The 20,505-nt window shown below is 41.3% G+C and overlaps 1 protein-coding gene across 1 annotated transcript in view; it reads right to left on the bottom strand.

Annotated features, from left to right (window-relative positions):
• Positions 1 to 20,505, bottom strand: part of LOC139755855 (gem-associated protein 5-like) — a 116,242-nt gene that overhangs the window by 16,011 nt on the left and 79,726 nt on the right. The window contains exons 17-20 of the mRNA XM_071674483.1: positions 19,792 to 20,041; positions 6,769 to 6,941; positions 3,573 to 3,720; positions 319 to 412 (exon numbers count right to left, since the gene is read on the bottom strand). Coding sequence (XP_071530584.1) covers positions 319 to 412; positions 3,573 to 3,720; positions 6,769 to 6,941; positions 19,792 to 20,041 — 665 coding nt within the window. The remainder of the gene's footprint in view (positions 1 to 318; positions 413 to 3,572; positions 3,721 to 6,768; positions 6,942 to 19,791; positions 20,042 to 20,505) is intronic.

Here is a 20,505-nt window from a genome sequence, read left to right on the forward strand (position 1 = left end):
TCATCCCTTGGGGACAGAAAGAATTCTACCCATGTGTTCCCTACATGTCATAGAGGGTTATTAAGAAGAATGACAATAAAGGCTGGAAACCCTCCTCTTCTTATATTCCAGTTCCCTAGAGACAGAACAGGAAAAGGAGCCCAGCAAGGCCTGACCTCCATGAGAACTTTCCATTCACTATTGAAGCATTTCAAACCCCTCCCAATGATAAAAAAGTATCTCACATCAAAAGCATATCATAATCTCATACTGTTTGATGACAAACATGTAAAAAGAGGAACAACAGTAGTACTATGCCACTACAAGTTATATAATTACCTTTCCAGTATTTATAAGATAAGATGCACCAGTGATGACATCCCCTTCTTCCACCAATTGCTCTGCATACACCTCACTTGCCAACTCCCACAACCTGTGGTGATAATAATTCTGACAGTGAAAATGTGTAAATGGTTAAAATACACTAAGAAGTCAAATTTGCGCTGTCAGCCTTTTAAACTTTTATCTTCTACCTATATCTATGGTACCTGTTCCCTTCTGGAACTCTCTCAAGGGGGTGGACACAGCAATAGTCTCCATAACTAGTGAACTCCAGTGCCACTTCTTAGCCTTTGGTGCCTCACCCTTAACAGGCCACTGGCATAGGGCAAGTCTAAGGCTGTGTTTGCTTAGGCTTCTACCTAATGTTCCTACTGACTACTTTTACCCAATGCTCCTACTCAATATTCTTACCAACTACTTGTGCCCAATGTTTTCTAACTAAAGCTTATACTTACATGTTCCTACCTACTACTGCTATCTACTGCTCTAGCGTATAGTGCTCATCATAAGAAAATCTAGAGTTACAAAGCTGTGTGACTTAGGAGTTGTCAAGTGTCATGTACAACAAGGAGAGATTGTATGTTTCTCAACAGAATGCCAGTAGTCCACATGTGGGTGAGGCAAAAAGAAAAAAACAGCTACCTGTGACAGAGGAGTACATCTTGACAACCACCGAAGTACTGGCTCACTACACAGATGTCAATAACCCTCCCAATATTCAGATAAGTTGTACTTGTAATATACTTCCCTAGTTACCAGCTGTCTATCAACTATCACCTACAACTTTTATCTTGATGGTCATTAATATGGTAGAGTCATACATGACCCAATTATGGCTAACATAAGAGAAAAAGAAAATTAAGAGAAAAAGACAAAAGAAATTAATCACAGCTCCTAGGGAGTTTGGACACAACTCTTAAAAGTAGAAAGGTTATGGAATAGAAAAAGAGGAAAGAAAGGGCTGGTCCTAAAACTGGGTAACTGCCATAGGCAGGGGCATAAATGTATCTTACCTCACCTTCCTGCACCTGGAGACCAATCTATCCTTAAGAGGCTCCTGCAGCACTCAGGAAGCTGGTCTGGACCACAGGTCATAGAGCACTGTAATGTATGTCTGTCTTTGTGCATAAAGTGCACGGCAATTGAGGAGTAAGCACTCATTGTTTTTCATTGTTTTCTTATGGCACTTGTATCATGGGCATGAAGGGTCTTGGGATATGTTAAAACACTATATGTAGTGTTATAGAGATAGGTGATGTCCAGAGTGTAAGCAGGAGAGTGTAACTCAAGTTTGTCTTGGGAGTATGGTATCTGATGGGTATCATCTGGTGGGTTGGAGTTTAAGACTGAGATGAGGGGTCAGAAGCTTTATAACTGTCAGGATATTTCAGTGTGTATATCCTTTGTCAGTGATATAATTCTTGAGAAGTCACTGACGTATGTGTGTACATATCATTATATTTATCATACTTAATTGCCGTCTCCCATGTTAGCGAGGTAGCACAAGGAAACATACAAAACCCACCCACATACACATGCATTTACATGAATGCCCACACACACACACATATACATACCAATACATTTCAACGTATACATACATATACATACACAGACATGTACATATTTATACATGTACATATTCATACTTGCTGCCCCCATCCATTCCTGTCGCCACCCTACCACACATGAAACAGCACCCGCCCCCCACATGCAAGCATGAGGCAGTGCTAGGAAAAGACAACAAAGGCCACATTCGGTCTCACTCAGTCTCTAGCAGTCATGTGTAATGCACCGAAACCACAGCTCCTTTCCCACATCCAGGCCCCACAGAACTTTCCATGGTTTACCCCAGACGCTTCACATTCCCGGGTACAATCCACTGACAGCACGCTGACCCCGGTATACCACATTGTTCCAATGCACTCTATTCCTTGCAAGCCTTTCACCCTCCTGTATGCTCAGGCCCCAATCACTCAAAATCTCTTTCACTCCATCCTTCCACCTCCAATTTGGTCTCCCACTTCTCCTTGTTTCCTCCACCTCTTACACATATAACCTCTTTGTCAATCTTTCCTCACTCATTCTCTCCATGTGACCAAACCATTTCAATACACCCCACCCCACAGGAAACAGCACCGGTGCCCCCTGCTTCAGCAAGGTAGCACCAGGAAAACAGACAAAAAAAAGGCCACATTCGTTCCCACTCAGTCTCTAGCTGTTATGTGCAATGCAACAAAACCACAACTCCCTATCTACATCGAGGCCCCACAGTCCTTTCCATGGATTACCCTAGATGCTTCACATGCCCTGGTTCAATCCAGTGACAGCAAATCAACCCCGGCATACCACATCATTCTCATTCACTCTATTCCTTGCATGCCTCTCACCCTCCTGTATGTTCAGGCCCCAATCACCCAAAATCTTTTTCACTCCATCCTTCCACATCCAATTTAGTCTCCCACTTCTCGTTCCCTCCACCTCTGGCACATGTATCCTCTGTCAATCTTTCCACACTTATTCTATCTGTATGTCCACACCTTTTCAACAAACCCTCTTCTGCTCTCAACCACACTCTTTTTATTACCACACATCTCTCTTACCCTTTCAATACTTACTCGATCGAACCACCTCAAACCACATACTGTCCTCAAACAATTTATTTCCAACTAATCCACCCTCCTCCGTACAACCTTACCTATATTATACCTGTGGGGCCTGGATGTGGAGAGGGAGCTGTGGTTTCGGCGCATTACACATGACAGCTAGAGACTGAGTGTGAACAAATGTGGCCTTTTTTGTCTGTTTTCCTGGTGTTACCTCACTGACACAGGGAGTCGCGATGCTGTTTTCTGTGGGGCTGGGTGTTGCTGGGAATGCATGAAGGCAAACAAGGACAAATATGTATTGTGTTTATATGTATATGTCTGTGTATGTGCATGTATATGTGTATTTGTTGAAATGTATATGTATGTATATGTACATGTATGTGCATGTGTGTATATGAGTGATGGGTCATTCTTTGTCTGTTTCCTGGCGCTACCCTACTGACACGGGAAACAGCATTCAAGTGTAATAATAATAATAATAATAATAATAATAATAATAATAATAATAATAATAAAAACATTATACCTGAGGATAGGGGAGGAAGAATACTGCCCTGCATGTTGGAAAAGGTGAAGAGGAGGGGTAGAAGCAGATTCTCCCTTATGCATATCCAGAAACACTCCCAAAATTCAAATACTTACTTCATCGATACTTGTGGTGCAGATGCTACCAAAAATGGGGTCAGCTTCTTATGTCTAGCAGCAAAACGAATGTGATCATCTAGAGAACCTCTCCAACAGTGCATTAAACTAGCCTGACCTAAATTTCCTCGAGCTTCATGATGATCAACTGAAAAAAAAAAAAAGGTTCACATTTAGAAAACAAAATTTTCAGATGCTCTGGCTAAAGTAATTTCAAAATGACATTTCATCAACTTAGAGATGGATGGTCTATGCAATATTTCCAATATCTAAGTTTTGAAAATTAAGAAAAAACAATAAACTTTTCTCTCTGAGGCAGTGTCCCATGACCATGAACTCATTCTATAAAATTTCCCTATGGAAAAACAGATATTGGACTTTCCAACCACCAGTAATTCTGGCAAGGAATGACTGGCTTTCTCACCCTTTGCTAACTTTTCAACAATAGTTGTGGTGGCTTGCACATTTCTGGCATGCCCTTGGCCCATGAAAAGTCCTGAAATGTCACCTACTGCATAACAGATCAATCCAGTACTTATTCATTTATCATTCATAATTACCACAAAACCAGTTTCTATGACAGAGCCCTAGTACTACCCAGGATTTCTTTCCAAAGGCTTCTGCAGCCCATGGTTGCACCACTTACAGTATCAGAGAAATAGTAACTTTCTTGTAGTGAGTTCTTTAATGAGTTCTTTAACAAGATTGTACTCCCTATGATACAACCATGATTTTTCAATTATGGAGTAACTTTGGGCGAGTATAGTCCAATACAATCCTCCAACAAATTTTTTTTCATACTTGATTGCCGTTTTCTCACATTAGCAAGGTAGTGCCAGAAACAGACAAAGAAAAAGGTCACATCCCTTCACACACACACACACACACACACACAGGAAAGTGTGGATGAGTGCATGTGTGTAGGTGTATATGTCTGTATATTTGTATGTAAATGTGTGTGTGTGTGTGTGTGTGTGTGTGTGTGTGTGTGTGTATGCATGTGTGTGCGGATGTTTATAAGTATGTGTGGGTGGATGGACCATTCTTCATCTGTTTCCTAGTGCTGCCTCGCTGGCACAGGAGGCAGCAGCCAAGTATAAAAATTAAACAAATAAAATATATTTATTTATTTATTTTGCTTTGTCGCTGTCTCCCGCGTTTGCGAGGTAGCGCAGGGAAACAGACGAAAAAAATGGCCCAACCCACCCCCATACACAATGTACACACACACACGCCCACACACGCAAATATGCATACCTATACATCTCAATGTACACATATATATACACACACACAGACACATACATATATACCCATGCACACAATTCACACTGTCTGCCCCTATTCATTCCCATCGCCACCTCGCCACACATGGAATACCATCCCCCTCCCCCTCCTGTGTGCGAGGTAGCACTAGGAAAGGACAACACAGGCCCCATTCATTCACACTGTCTCCAGCTGTCACGCAATAATGCCCGAAACCACAGCTCCCTTTCCACATTCAGGCCCCACACAACTTTCCATGGTTTACCCCAGATGCTTCACATGCCCTGATTCAATCCACTGACAGCATGTCAACCCCGGTATACCACATCGATCCAATTCACTCTATTCCTTGCCCGCCTTTCACTCTCCTGCATGTTCAGGCCCCGATCACACAAAATCTTTTTCACTCCATCTTTCCACCTCCAATTTGGTCTCCCACTTCTCGTTCCTCCACCTCCGACACATATATCCTCTTGGTCAATCTTTCCTCACTCATTCTCTCCATGTGCCCAAACCATTTCAAAACACCCTCTTCTGCTCTCTCAACCACGCTCTTTTTATTTCCACACATCTCTCTTACCCTTACATTACTTACTCGATCAAACCACCTCACACCACACACTGTCCTCAAACATCTCATTTCCAGCACATCCACCCTCCTGCGCACAACTCTATCCATAGCCCACGCCTCGCAACCATACAGCATTGTTGGAACCACTATTCCTTCAAACATACCCATTTTTGCTTTCCGAGATAATGTTCTCGATTTCCACACATTCTTCAAGGCTCCCAGAATTTTTGCCCCCTCCCCCACCCTATGATTCACTTCCGCTTCCATGGTTCCATCCGCTGCCAGATCCACTCCCAGATATCTAAAACACTTTACTTCCTCCAGTTTTTCTCCATTCAAACTTACCTCCCAATTGACTTGACCCTCAACCCTACTCTACCTAATAACCTTGCTCTTATTCACATTTACTCTTAACTTTCTTCTTTCACACACTTTACCAAACTCAGTCACCAGCTTCTGCAGTTTCTCACATGAATCAGCCACCAGCGCTGTATCATCAGCGAACAACAACTGACTCACTTCCCAAGCTCTCTCATCCACAACAGACTTCATACTTGCCCCTCTTTCCAAAACCCTTGCATTCACCTCCCTAACAACCCCATCCATAAACAAATTAAACAAACATGGAGACATCACACACCCCTGCCACAAACCTACATTCACTGAGAACCAATCACTTTCCTCTCTTCCTACACGTACACATGCCTTACATCCTCGATAAAAACTTTTCACTGCTTCTAACAACATATATATATATATATATGTTATCCCGGGAGATGGGGGAGAAAGAATACTTCACATGTATTCCCTGTATGTTGTAAAAGGCGACTAAAAGGGAGGAAGCAGGGGGCTGGAAATCCTCCCCTCCAGTTTTGACTTTTCCAAAAGATGGAACAGAGAAGGGGACCAAGAGAGGATTTTCCATATCTGGTTTAAAGAGAGATACATAAGTATACGTATGCGAGTAGAAGAGATGGTCAAAAGGCATTATTGGATTATGTGTTAATTGATAGGTAAGTAAAAGAGAGACTTTTGAATGTTAATGTGCTGAGAGGGTTGGCAAGGAACGTTTTTGGGTTACTTCTGTATTCCTCTCACATTCCACTCACCCATACAAACCTGTACGTCTCATTGAAAGAAATTCCAGGTGCACCACTTTTATCAGGTGTTACATGCACTTATATGGGGGTAAACTGCACCATTGGGATCCTTAGACCTCTTCCCACAGACTAAGAAGGTAGGTAAATCTGTTACCCTAGTTACCCAGAAGGCAATCAGCTACTTACAAATGAAAACAAACATATATCATTACAGGAAACAATGAAGCAAAACCAGTTAACATGTTATGAAGTAAATTACTTTCAGAGGTCAGAAGAGAATCCATCTGCTGAGGGTTTCCATACATATTAAGTGCATGTAAGAAGTCCTCTGGACTGGCCATTTCAGAGTCCTTCTCCAACAGACAACGATACTTTTCTGAAGTGTCATCTATACTGAGAAGAACATCATCTTGGTCTTCTTCCTTCATAACACTAAAAGAGAAAAAGAAAATCCAACTAGAAACAGGTGGAGACTTTACATACATGTGGGCATCAATTTTTCACTTTAATTAACTGGATATAGGTGTTACAGATGTATTTGAGTAATTTCAGGGGCTGCATCTACTTGATCCACCACTGGCACTGGTTATATGGTTAACGATGACTGCAAATGAACAGAAAGAGGAGTAAGTGTCGAACAATGAAAACCATTTCTTCACCATTTGCAGAACCCCTTGAGCAGCTCCAGAGAGAACTAGGCTTGTAGGGAGGTTAAAGCATTAGTAGCTCAAGTATAGGAGCTGCTGAGCTGCAGCACTCCATCACAGTGCTGGCAGATATACAATATACTAAGCCTTAAGCTATAAAATTTGTGCCAACCCATACCTACACATTACTTTTTACTTTTGTTTTTTAAGCATATGAAAATATCTTCAATAAAAAAAGATGAAAAAATACCTAGATTATTCACATAAACCTTACAAAAAGACCCCCATTCAGTAAATAACAACCAAATTGGAGCAAGATTACTTGCTGCTCCGATGCATCATACCCTTACCCATAAAGATAAAGTACCAAAATTGCAGCTAAAATTGGACAACAACCTGACTGCCTTCTGCAATAACGTAAGATTTCTTGGATTAAAATTTGACCAAAGATTGAATTGGAAAAAGCATATTGATTATTTGATTACAAATTGTAATAAAAGGTTAAATATTCTGAAGTATCTCTCGGGTTCATCTTGGGGAGCCGACTGGAAATCTTTATTAATGTTGTACAAGGCCTTTATAAGAAGTAAACTAAACTATGGCTCTCAGGTGTATGCTTCAGCGAGCAACTATACCCTGGGAAGGCTGGATGTGTTGCAGAATAAATGCCTGCAAATGTCTTGGAGCTCTGTCTTGTACCAGTGTTCCATGACTGGAAGTTGAGGCAAATGTACCTCCTCTCCAGCTGCATCAAGATGAATTATGTTAAAGTGTGGTATTCTGATGGCCAGGAGAAGAAATATTACTGCCTGTCGCCTGGCACAACAATACAAACAGTTCATTGATACATTTCCTCAGTGAGAATGCTGGTCTGAAAGTGCAAGAAGTGGACATCCTGGTCAGAAAAAAATACCTCCTGGTAAGGATTCCAGAATACAAACTAAGACTAACTGGCTCCCTCTGACGAAAAGGAAAGCACTGGAGAGTGAGGTATAGTAGCGATTCTGTTACGGATCATTTGTCATATGTCCACTTCTACACAGATAGTTCTAAGACAGGTGAATGTGTGGGTGCAAGTTCTCTTAGGTACAGGCTACCAAGCCATACAACTGTTTTCTGTGTGGAATTATTTGCCATTGATAAGGCCAAAGATTATATAATTAATTCAATTCATATTAAATCAGTAATTTTTATCAATTCATTATCAGCTCTTAAAGCTATAGACTCTGGTTATACTGAGTCAAATGAAATTCAGGGCAACATTATTAATAACAAGTAGTGGGGATGTGAGAAGGAGATGGAGTGAATATTTTGAAGGTTTGTTGAATGTGTTTGATGATAGAGTGGCAGATACAGGGTGTCTTGGTCGAGGTGGTGTGCAAAGTGAGAAGGGTAGGGAAAATGATTTGGTAAACAGAGAAGAGATAGTAAAAGTTTTGCGGAAGATGAAAGCCGGCAAGGCAGCAGGTTTGGATGGTATTGCAGTGGAATTTATTAAAAAAGGGGGTGACTGTATTACTGACTCGTTGGTAAGGTTATTTAATGTATGTATGACTCATGGTGAGGTGCCTGAGGATTGGCGGAATGCGTGCATAGTGCCATTGTACAAAGGCAAAGGGGATAAGAGTGAGTGCTCAAATTACAGAGGTATAAGTTTGTTGAGTATTCCTGGTAAATTATATGGGAGGGTATTGATTGAGAGGGTGAAGGCATGTAAAGAGCATCAGATTGGGGAAGAGAAGTGTGGTTTTAGAAGTGGTAGAGGATGTGTGGATCAGGTGTCTGCTTTGAAGAATGTATGTGAGAAATACTTAGAAAAGCAAATGGATTTGTATGTAGCATTTATGGATCTGGAGAGGGCATATGATAGAGTTGATAGAGATGCTCTGTGGAAGGTATTAAGAATATATGGTGTGGGAGGCAAGTTGTTAGAAGCAGTGAAAAGTTTTTATCAAGGATGTATGGCATGTGTATGTGTAGGAAGAGAGGAAAGTGATTGGTTCTCAGTGAATGTAGGTGTGTGCAGGGGTGTGTGATGTCTCCATGGATGTTTATGGATGGGGTTGTTAGGGAGGTAAATGCAAGAGTTTTGGAAAGAGGGGCAAGTATGAAGTCTGTTGAGGAGGAGAGAGCTTGGGAAGTGAGTCAGTTGTTGTTCGCTGATGATACAGCGCTGGTGGCTGATTCATGTGAGAAACTGCAGAAGCTGGTGACTGAGTTTGGTAAAGTGTGTGAAAGAAGAAAGTTAAGAGTAAATGTGAATAAGAGCAAGGTTATTAGGTACAGTAGGGTTGAGGGCCAAGTCAATTGGGAGGTAAGTTTGAATGGAGAAAAACTGGAGGAAGTAAAGTGTTTTAGATATCTGGGAGTGGATCTGGCAGCGGATAGAACCATGGAAGCGGAAGTGAATCATAGGGTAGGGGAGGAGGCGAAAATCCTGGGAGCCTTGAAGAATGTGTGGAAGTCGAGAACATTATCTCGGAAAGCAAAAATGGGTATGTTTGAAGGAATAGTGGTTCCAACAATGTTGTATGGTTGCGAGGCATGGGCTATGGATAGAGTTGTGCACAGGAGGGTGGATGTGCTGGAAATGAGATGTTTGAGGACAATGTGTGGTGTGAGGTGGTTTGATCGAGTAAGTAATGTAAGGGTAAGAGAGATGTGTGGAAATAAAAAGAGCATGGTTGAGAGAGCAGAAGAGGGTGTTTTGAAATGGTTTGGGCACATGGAGAGAATGAGTGAGGAAAGATTGACCAAGAGGATATATGTGTCGGAGGTGGAGGGAACGAGGAGAAGTGGGAGACCAAATTGGAGGTGAAAAGTTAGAGTGAAAAAGATTTTGTGTGATCGGGGCCTGAACATGCAGGAGGGTGAAAGGAGGGCAAGGAATAGAGTGAATTGGATCGATGTGGTATACCGGGGTTGACGTGCTGTCAGTGGATTGAATCAGGGCATGTGAAGCGTCTGGGGTAAACCATGGGAAGCTGTGTAGGTATGTATATTTGCGTGTGTGGACGTATGTATATACATGTGTATGGGGGTGGGTTGGGCCATTTCTTTTGTCTGTTTCCTTGCACTACCTCGCAAACGCGGGAGACAGCAACAAAGCCAAAAAAAAAAATTAATGAATCAAACTCATGTAACAAAGATATCATCTTGATCTGAGTGCCTGGCCATCGCAACATTTACAGCAATGAACAGGCAGACCAGTTGGCTAAGTCAACCTCAGAACTCGAGGAGGTCATTCTGATCCCTCAGGAGCAGGGGTCCTGCCTTTCCTTGAGAAAGAATTCAATATTTCTTCTGTGCCAAAGTCAGTGGACCAACCTGACTATACCAAAGAAATACAAACCACAAGTAGTGGACTGGATGACCTAATACAGGAAGAACAGAAGGGAGGAAGTCGTGCTAGCCCGTCTATGTCTCAAATGCATGTACAGCACCCACCTACAATCATATATTAACCAGCACCCATCTACACCTGTATATTAACCAAAACTTTCCAGCAAGATGTGAAAGATGCCAAACCAATTTAACAATAGACCACCTTCTCATATAATGCACCATGTACTGTGAAAACAGGAAATCTGACAAACTTTTTGAAGAAAAAGAAAACAAACTTAACCATATACAATCACCTTGGTGATGATATCAACATAATCAACAAACTGATTAATTTTCTCAAGGAAACGGAAATAATGAAGATGATATAAGGGGGTTCGTTGGTTTGACGCTGTGCCAGAGCTGGCTCCAGGGTGTGGCTGCTTTAGCTCTGGGCTGGTTGTGTGGTGGGAGAAGCAATTTGCTCATTATGCTGCTGACCCGGATCAGCAGTAGTCCAGCTTGGAGCTGGTTCTATTATGATGTCCAGCTGACGCATTGCCAGTGTTATTTTGTCATAATTTATATGTGAGTTTCATGCAGTCCTTCTGGCAGCTGCACCAGTGGATACTGTGCCAACTGGGTGCTGTTTGCTGCCACATTGACACAATACCCACTTACAACTCTTCTTCCAATATCTATATTTTCTATTATCATTATCATTTTCTAACATCATTCTTATCATCATTATCATTATCATTACTATCATTACTATTATTATTATTATTATTATCATTATTATTATCATTATTATTATTATTATCATTATTATCATTATAATCATTAAAGAAGAGTGAATGTTGGGGTGAAGAGGGTGGTGAGAGTAAGTGAGCTTGGGAAGGAGACTTGTGTGAGGAAGTACCAGGAGAGACTGAGTACAGAATGGAAAAAGGTGAGAACAATGGAAGTAAGGGGAGTGGGGGAGGAATGGGATGTATTTAGGGAATCAGTGATGGAGTCCGCAAAAGATGCTTGTGGCATGAGAAGCATGGGAGGTGGGTTGATTAGAAAGGGTAGTGAGTGGTGGGATGAAGAAGTAAGATTATTAGTGAAAGAGAAGAGAGAGGCATTTGGACGATTTTTGCAGGGAAAAAATGCAACTGAGTGGGAGATGTATAAAAGAAAGAGACAGGAGGTCAAGAGAAAGGTGCAAGAGGTGAAAAAGAGGGCAAATGAGAGTTGGGGTGAGAGAGTACATTAAATTTTAGGGAGAATAAAAAGGATGTTCTGGAAGAAGGTAAATAAAGTGCGTAAGACAAGGGAGCAAATGGGAACGTCAGTGAAGGGCACTAATGGGGAGGTGATAACAAGTAGTGGTGATGTGAGAAGGAGATGGAGTGAGTATTTTGAAGGTTTGTTGAATGTGTTTGATGATAGAGTGGCAGATATAGGGTGTTTTGGTCGAGGTGGTGTGCAAAGTGAGAGGGTTAGGGAAAATGATTTGGTAAACAGAGAAGAGGTAGTAAAAGCTTTGCGGAAGATGAAATCCGGCAAGGCAGCAGGTTTGGATGGTATTGCAGTGGAATCTATTAAAAAAGGGGGTGACTGTATTGTTGACTGGTCGGTAAGGTTATTTAATGTATGTATGACTCATGGTGAGGTGCCTGAGGATTGGCGGAATGCGTGCATAGTGCCATTGTACAAAGGCAAAGGGGATAAGAGTGAGTGCTCAAATTACTGAGGTATAAGTTTGTTGAGTATTCCTGGTAAATTATATGGGAGGGTATTGATTGAGAGGGTGAAGGCATGTACAGAGCATCAGATTGGGGAAGAGCAGTGTGGTTTCAGAAGTGGTAGAGGATGTGTGGATCAGGTGTTTGCTTTGAAGGATGTATGTGAGAAATGCTTAAAAAAGCAAATGGATTTGTATGTAGCATTTATGGATCTGGAGAGGGCATATGATAGAGTTGATAGAGATGCTCTGTGGAAGGTATTAAGAATATATGGTGTGGGAGGCAAGTTGTTAGAAGCAGTGAAAAGTTTTTATCGAGGATGTAAGGCATGTGTACGTGTAGGAAGAGAGGAAAGTGATTGGTTCTCAGTGAATGTAGGTTTGCGGCAGGGGTGTGTGATGTCTCCATGGATGTTTAATTTGTTTATGGATGGGGTTGTTAGGGAGGTGAATGCAAGAGTTTTGGAAAGAGGGGCAAGTATGAAGTCTGTCGTGGATGAGAGAGCTTGGGAAGTGAGTCAGTTGTTGTTCGCTGATGATACAGCGCTGGTGGCTGATTCATGTGAGAAACTGCAGAAGCTGGTGACTGAGTCTGGTAAAGTGTGTGAAAGAAGAAAGTTAAGAGTAAATGTGAATAAGAGCAAGGTTATTAGGTACAGTAGGGTTGAGGGCCAAGTCAATTGGGAGGTAAGTTTGAATGGAGAAAAACTGGAGGAAGTAAAGTTTTTTAGATATCTGGGAGTGGATCTGGCAGCGGATAGAACCATGAAAGCGGAAGTGAATCATAGGGTAGGGGAGGAGGCGAAAATCCTGGGAGCCTTGAAGAATGTGTGGAAGTCGAGAACATTATCTCGGAAAGCAAAAATGGGTATGTTTGAAGGAATAGTGGTTCCAACAATGTTGTATGGTTGCGAGGCATGGGCTATGGATAGAGTTGTGCACAGGAGGGTGGATGTGCTGGAAATGAGATGTTTGAGGACAATGTGTGGTGTGAGGTGGTTTGATCGAGTAAGTAATGTAAGGGTAAGAGAGATGTGTGGAAATAAAAAGAGCATGGTTGAGAGAGCAGAAGAGGGTGTTTTGAAATGGTTTGGGCACATGGAGAGAATGAGTGAGGAAAGATTGACCAAGAGGATATATGTGTCGGAGGTGGAGGGAACGAGGAGAAGTGGGAGACCAAATTGGAAGTGGAAAGATGGAGTGAAAAAGATTTTGAGTGATCGGGGCCTGAACATGCAGGAGGGTGAAAGGCAGGCAAGGAATAGAGTGAATTGGATCGATGTGGTATACTGGGGTTGACGTCCTGTCAGTGGATTGAATCAGGGCATGTGAAGCGTCTGGGGTAAACCATGGAAAGTTGTGTGGGGCCTGGATGTGGAAAGGGAGCTGTGGTTTCGGGCATTATTGCATGACAGCTGGAGACTGAGTGTGAACGAATGGGGCCTTTGTTGTCTTTTCCTAGCGCTACCTCGCACACATGAGGGGGAAGGGGGATGTTATTCCATGTGTGGCGAGGTGGCAATGGGAATGAATAAAGGCAGACAGTGTGAATTGTGTGCATGGGTATATATGTATGTGTCTGTGTGTGTATATATATGTGTACATTGAGATGTATAGGTATGTATATTTGTGTGTGTGGACGTGTATGTATATACATGTGTATGGGGGTGGGTTGGGCCATTTCTTTCGTCTGTTTCCTTGCGCTACCTCGCAAACGTGGGAGACTGCGACAAAGCAAAATATATAAATATAAATAAAATCATTATCATCATTCCCCTACAGGACTAGATAGGACTTATGGGCATTAATATAATCATTATGTAGGGGCTTTACATAGTCAAAAATCAAATAGGGTCATGGGCCTAATGACATTAATCATAGGTCGCTGGCCGTTAAACCCGTCAAAACAAAACGAACATCATACCATATAGTATATCAGTTTCTTTTTGGCAAGAAAGGGAGATGCTTTGTCTAGACACAAAGGACAATGACTAAAGAATTTAAATTCCACTATTCAAAAATGTATGAGACAAAAGTGACAAAACTGAGATAACGGACCTAAAACTAAAAGAATATACCAGCAGATAAATCAACTACTGTCTATCATGTGATTTTGCATTAATTATGAAAATTCAAAGTTTACTAATCATCAGGAAGTAAATTACTCTCTGTAAATGATTTTCCATCATGTGCTAATATTTTCACAGTTATGAGTTTCCTTAAACATATGAAGTGAATCAAAAGCTTGAAAAGACACACAAAGAACTGAATTAACTGTATTGTACTCTACACTTTAGAATCTATGCAGTGCAAAATCTCATGGACTTCCAAAAACTTATGAATGAGAACCATTTACAATAACATTTTCTGACACTAGAAATTGTAAATATCTAATAACAATACTCATAATGACTGAAAAAGTAGAATTATGCTTTCACCCTTTTTTTTTTTTTTTTTTCGGTCTCCCGCGTTTGCGAGGTAGCGCAAGGAAACAGACGAAAGAAATGGCCCAACCCACCCCCATACACATGCCTTGATTCAATCCACTGACAGCACGTCAACCCCGGTATACCACATCGCTCCAATTCACTCTATTCTTTGCCCTCCTTTCACCCTCCTGCATGTTCAGGCCCCGATCACACAAAATCTTTTTCACTCCATCTTTCCACCTTCAATTTGGTCTCCCTCTTCTCCTCGTTCCCTCCACCTCCGACACATATATCCTCTTGGTCAATCTTTCCTCACTCATCCTCTCCATGTGACCAAACCATTTCAAAACACCCTCTTCTGCTCTCTCAACCACGCTCTTTTTATTTCCACACATCTCTCTTACCCTTACGTTACTTACTCGATCAAACCCCCTCACACCACACATTGTCCTCAAACATCTCATTTCCAGCACATCCATCCTCCTGCGCACAACTCTATCCATAGTCCACGCCTCGCAACCATACAACATTGTTGGAACCACTATTCCTTCAAACATACCCATTTTTGCTTTCCGAGATAATGTTCTCGACTTCCACACATTCTTCAAGGCTCCCAGAATTTTCGCCCCCTCCCCCACCCTATGATCCACTTCCGCTTCCATGGTTCCATCCGCTGCCAGATCCACTCCCAGATATCTAAAACACTTCACTTCCTCCAGTTTTTCTCCATTCAAACTCACCTCCCAATTGAATTGACCCTCAACCCTACTGTACCTAATAACCTTGCTCTTATTCACATTTACTCTTAACTTTCTTCTTTCACACACTTTACCAAACTCAGTCACCAGCTTCTGCAGTTTCTCACATGAATCAGCCACCAGCGCTGTATCATCAGCGAACAACAACTGACTCACTTCCCAAGCTCTCCCTTGTAGAGAATTAAAAAAATTTTGAGTAATACTATGACAAATGATACAGTGACAGCCTTAGCACTGATATCCATTGAAAATCAAGTGATCAGAGATATTGAAGAAACTATTATAAAAGTCATTTGTAATTTCATTACATCAAGAGGCCATCACAAGGATTTTACACCTGTGTGTAAACAATATACAGTCTCCCTGTACATATTGTAAACCTCAGATAAGTAACCTTCATTTGTAATTTTCTGGTCATGACATAAGTCATTTGCAGTTGGGTAAGAACCACTTAGCTTCCAACTAAAATGGAAGAAATTCATGATGATTTCCTCTTTTGACAACCACCAAACCAAAGGGGAGCCTGACCATGCAGACTCCTCACCTAACAGCATATGCTCTAACTTATGATGTCACTTGTCAGTCAGCACCATGGCCTCAGCTGCCAGTGCTCACTTAGCTTATGGCAACTGCTAAAGTCAGCCTAAGGAATGTCAATGCCAGAATAAAAAGTCTTCTGAAAAGAAAACAATGAAAGAAAGAGAAAAAGATCAAAGAGTACCCATGGAGATCCAAATAAAGTTGAAAAATGGGTTTCTTTCTTCAGAACCTACATTTCTCGCTTATGGCATCCTAATGAGTACCTCAAATGCATACCCATGTGGAAGTGGTGGGCTTACGAGAAAAACCTAAATGATCTAAAAGGAGTACAAAGAAATACATAACATCAAGATAGGCTTGACTCTAGAGATGGTTTTAAAAAGAGAAGCATTATCATCTGCAGGAGACACCCCACATGCCACACAAGGAAGGTTAAGTCCAAAGGAAAATGGCATTTATCAGGGATTTTAGAAAATCCAGACTTCTCTTTTTCATTTCCTCCAGGGTAAGGTACCCTTAAGAAGGCCAGGATAAAGGCCTCCCTTCTGACATCAAGGGTCTGCCATAGCAGGTAGACCAATTTGTGCTGTTAGGACTAGCTTTCTGAACCATCCACAAATGTTTCTTGAGGTCTGAGTGAACATATAAATATTGTTCTTGGTTGTCTTACTGGGGTAAAGAAAAAATGAGTCTTCACTGGACAAAATGTAAAAAGAGGACATCCTCCAAGATTGAATAAAGATATTGTCATCTCTAAATTCAACAAATGCATCTCTGGCTAAGAAATTCAGATTCTGCTTAGTCTTTAGACATAAAGGGTGTTCATCAAAAGAAAGAAGATTCACATCTTGGATATTCTCTGCCATGAATTTCACAACTCCTCTTCCATTACCCAAAGTTGTGAGAAAAGTAGTTCTATAAGAAAACAACATGAGGCCAAAAAGTTTTCTCATGAATATAAGACCTAAGACCTTGCATATATCCTACATGGTGTGAGATGAGGAAATAAGTTTTCAACAAAAAATAAGATTTCATATAATCTGTTTTAGATATCTGGGAGTGGATCTGTCAGCGGATGGAACCATGGAAGCGGAAGTGGATCATAGGGTGGGGGAGGGGGCGAAAATTTTGGGAGCCTTGAAAAATGTGTGGAAGTCGAGAACATTATCTCGGAAAGCAAAAATGGGTATGTTTGAAGGAATAGTGGTTCCAACAATGTTGTATGGTTGCGAGGCATGGGCTATGGATAGAGTTGTGCGCAGGAGGATGGACGTGCTGGAAATGAGATGTTTGAGGAAAATGTGTGGTGTGAGGTGGTTTGATCGAGTAAGTAACGTAAGGGTAAGAGAGATGTGTGGAAATAAAAAGAGCGTGGTTGAGAGAGCAGAAGAGGGTGTTTTGAAATGGTTTGGGCACATGGAGAGAATGAGTGAGGAAAGATTGACCAAGAGGATATATATGTCGGAGGTGGAGGGAACGAGGAGAAGAGGGAGACCAAATTGGAGGTGGAAAGATGGAGTGAAAAAGATTTTGTGTGATCGGGGCCTGAACATGCAGGAGGGTGAAAGGAGGGCAAGGAATAGAGTGAATTGGAGCGATGTGGTATACAGGGGTTGACGTGCTGTCAGTGGATTGAGTCGGGGCATGTGAAGCGTCTGGGGTAAACCATGGAAAGCTGTGTAGGTATGTATATTTGCGTGTGTGGACGTGTGTATGTACATGTGTATGGGGGGGGGGCCATTTCTTTCGTCTGTTTCCTTGCGCTACCTCGCAAACGCGGGAGACAGCGACAAAGTATTTAAAAAAAAAAAAAAAAAAAAAAAAAAAATAATCTGTTGCCAAACAGGGTTAAGTAAAATAAATCTTGGACCCAACAGACTGCAGGGCATTTTGAGAAAAATCAAGTTATGAAGAAAAAAACTCTCTCTGACAGTATCCCATGAGCCTTGAGAAAATCTCCTACCTATATGGTGCCAGTGGTTTGCTGGCTTGGCCCAGGTCCACCCACCTGACCAATCAGTAACCTCCACTAGGCAATGGCATCATCATCCCACTGGATACTGGTTCTGACCTGCCTCATAATACTTCATAAAACGACACCAACCGGATGGTAACCACCAACAGGTACAGAAAAAGATTTTTACAAGGAAGGGAATGTAAGGGAAAGCATGAAATAATAACCAAGAATAACTTCACAAAGGACTTCGCCAAATAGAAAAAAAGGTTTTCAGTCTCACAGGCTTACATTTCTCTCCACAATAAGATCATTCCACATGCCTTGAGAGCATACAGACATGGAAGAGGAGGGCTATCTGAAGAAAATCTTTTAGAAAATAAGGAAAGTTAGGGAAAAAGTTACCTTAAGAGTTGTCTTGATGCACACTAGGTTTTTTTTGCCCTAAATGAAGCAACCCCAGCAACACACAAGGTCAGTTCTCAACATTTTAGAGTAAGGTATCTTTACAAATGTGTTAGAAGAATGTCAAAGGCCTCAACTGATCTCTAAAGAAAGGTTCCTCAGAAAAGCCAACGTGGAGCATGCCCTCCTAATATCATGAAAAGATGGGTGTGCTTGGAAGTATAGCAGTCCTAATAGTGCTGGATGGATGTGAGCATTGGGTCCTGAATGCAAAAGAACATAAGAGTGTAGATGTGTTAGAAACAAAATGTCAAAGGAAAATATGTGGTGTGAAGCGGGCTGACTATGTGCAAAAAATGACAGCATTAAGAGAGTGGTGTGGTAGTAAGCAAAGAATAACTCAGGGAGCAGACCAGAGTGGGACAAAACAGTTTGGACATAAGAAGAGGATGTGCAAAGAGAGACTGACTACGAGGATATCCATGTCAGAAGTGGAGGAAGCAAGGGAAAGGAGGACACCAAAAAGGAGAGGGAAGGATGAAGTGAAAGAGGCTGTGAGTTATTCAGACCCAAACATTCAGAAGGGTGGCAGGCATGCATAGGATAGAACAAATTGGAGTGTTGTAGTGTACAGGGGTGATGTGCATTCACTGGGTTAAACCGGGCTATTTGAAGCAATCAGAAAAACATGTAATGTTCTGAGGCACTTGACTGTGGAAGAGGTGTTTGGTTTTAACAGATTATGCATGAGAGATAGAGAGCACACAAAAGCAAAGGAGCCTGTCATTTGTTTGTTCCTGGTGCTACCATGCTACCGCGAGAAATGGCAAACAAGTATGAGCAAAAAAGTTGGCAACATCCTAAAGGAATATTCATTTTTTGTAAGTTAAAAGATGATACATGATTTGTGCCCAAAGCTTTCAGATGACTGGGACCATACCATCATATCAAGTAATAACCAACCAACTTTCTTGAGACCTTTCCAAGTTGTTCAAAACAAATCTAAGACCATAAACACTCTACAAGCATAAGGATGTACAAAAAAGACAAAGAAGTCTGGTACCATCTTGTGGGATTGGAGATCTGGAAAATTATGCAGTGGTTAACTTGGTGCTGCTTAACAGCCAGCAAGATTATGATGTCATCACTGGGTGACACCTATTGACTGGAGGGGAATGTGCTTTTATCACTGAATGGGTGGTTAATGAAGAGCGAGGGTAATTAACCTCGCCAGACAGTTGGGAGGTAGAGGCTTCAAACTCCTGGAGAATTATGGAGATTCTCTCATAAACCAAAGGACAAACAAGCAATGGAGAGAATTACTAAAAAAAAAAAAAAAAAAAACTAATTTCTGCCCATTCTACTGAGCTCTTATACTAATTCATCATCTCTTCTCTTCCAATTTGATACTTTATCACCCACTTTCATCTAGTGAATTCCACCAAAAACATTTGCATTTACATTAAACATACAAGCATAAAGGATTGTAAACCCACCTTTCCTCCTCTAATTCCTCTTCTGCATCTTCCTGTTTACATTCCTTTGTCTTGTGCAAGCATGACTTCCCTTCTGCTTTGTTCTGAGCAAGAAGATTGAGAATAACCATATGATGGAAACTCTTCTTGCGAGAACAAACTGCATGTAGTTTGGGGAAGAAGGACTTAAACACAGCTTTTTTGCTACTTGCTCCAGAATTACCCAGAACAACATTTGATCCATTGGTACTACTGGTAGAGCTTGATTTCTCTGTTTAGTTTAGCAAAAGAAAAAAATGTTATCCATGCTATAAGAATTAAATGAAAGGTGAAAATTAACATAATTATCCTGAAAATCTACATTCTAAAATTCAAAACACTACACTACCAATCTAAAATGTCAATGGGGTCTTAACCGCTTCAAGATGGCCAAAGACTCAAGCACAGTGAGAAAAGGTGTTATAACTCTGAAAATAGTTTTATTCTTTCCCTATTATCTTCTAAGTTTACTCTGAAACCTTAAATAACCTCAGTTAAAATTTCTCCTCACATTTTGTTCACACATGTGCCTTGCTCACTGCCCCAAACTTAGGGTGTTTATTTCATCTTTGCCTTCTTATTTTCATTAGTGGTGACAGTGCCTTACACCACAAGACTCATGAACTTTGGAAAGACTTATATAGCCTAAGTGACTGTGTCCTTTCTGCATGTGCACTAATCTTCATAAATAGATCT

The sequence above is a fragment of the Panulirus ornatus genome, chromosome 2 (genome assembly GCF_036320965.1).
Source record: "Panulirus ornatus isolate Po-2019 chromosome 2, ASM3632096v1, whole genome shotgun sequence".
NCBI lineage: Eukaryota > Metazoa > Arthropoda > Malacostraca > Decapoda > Palinuridae > Panulirus > Panulirus ornatus.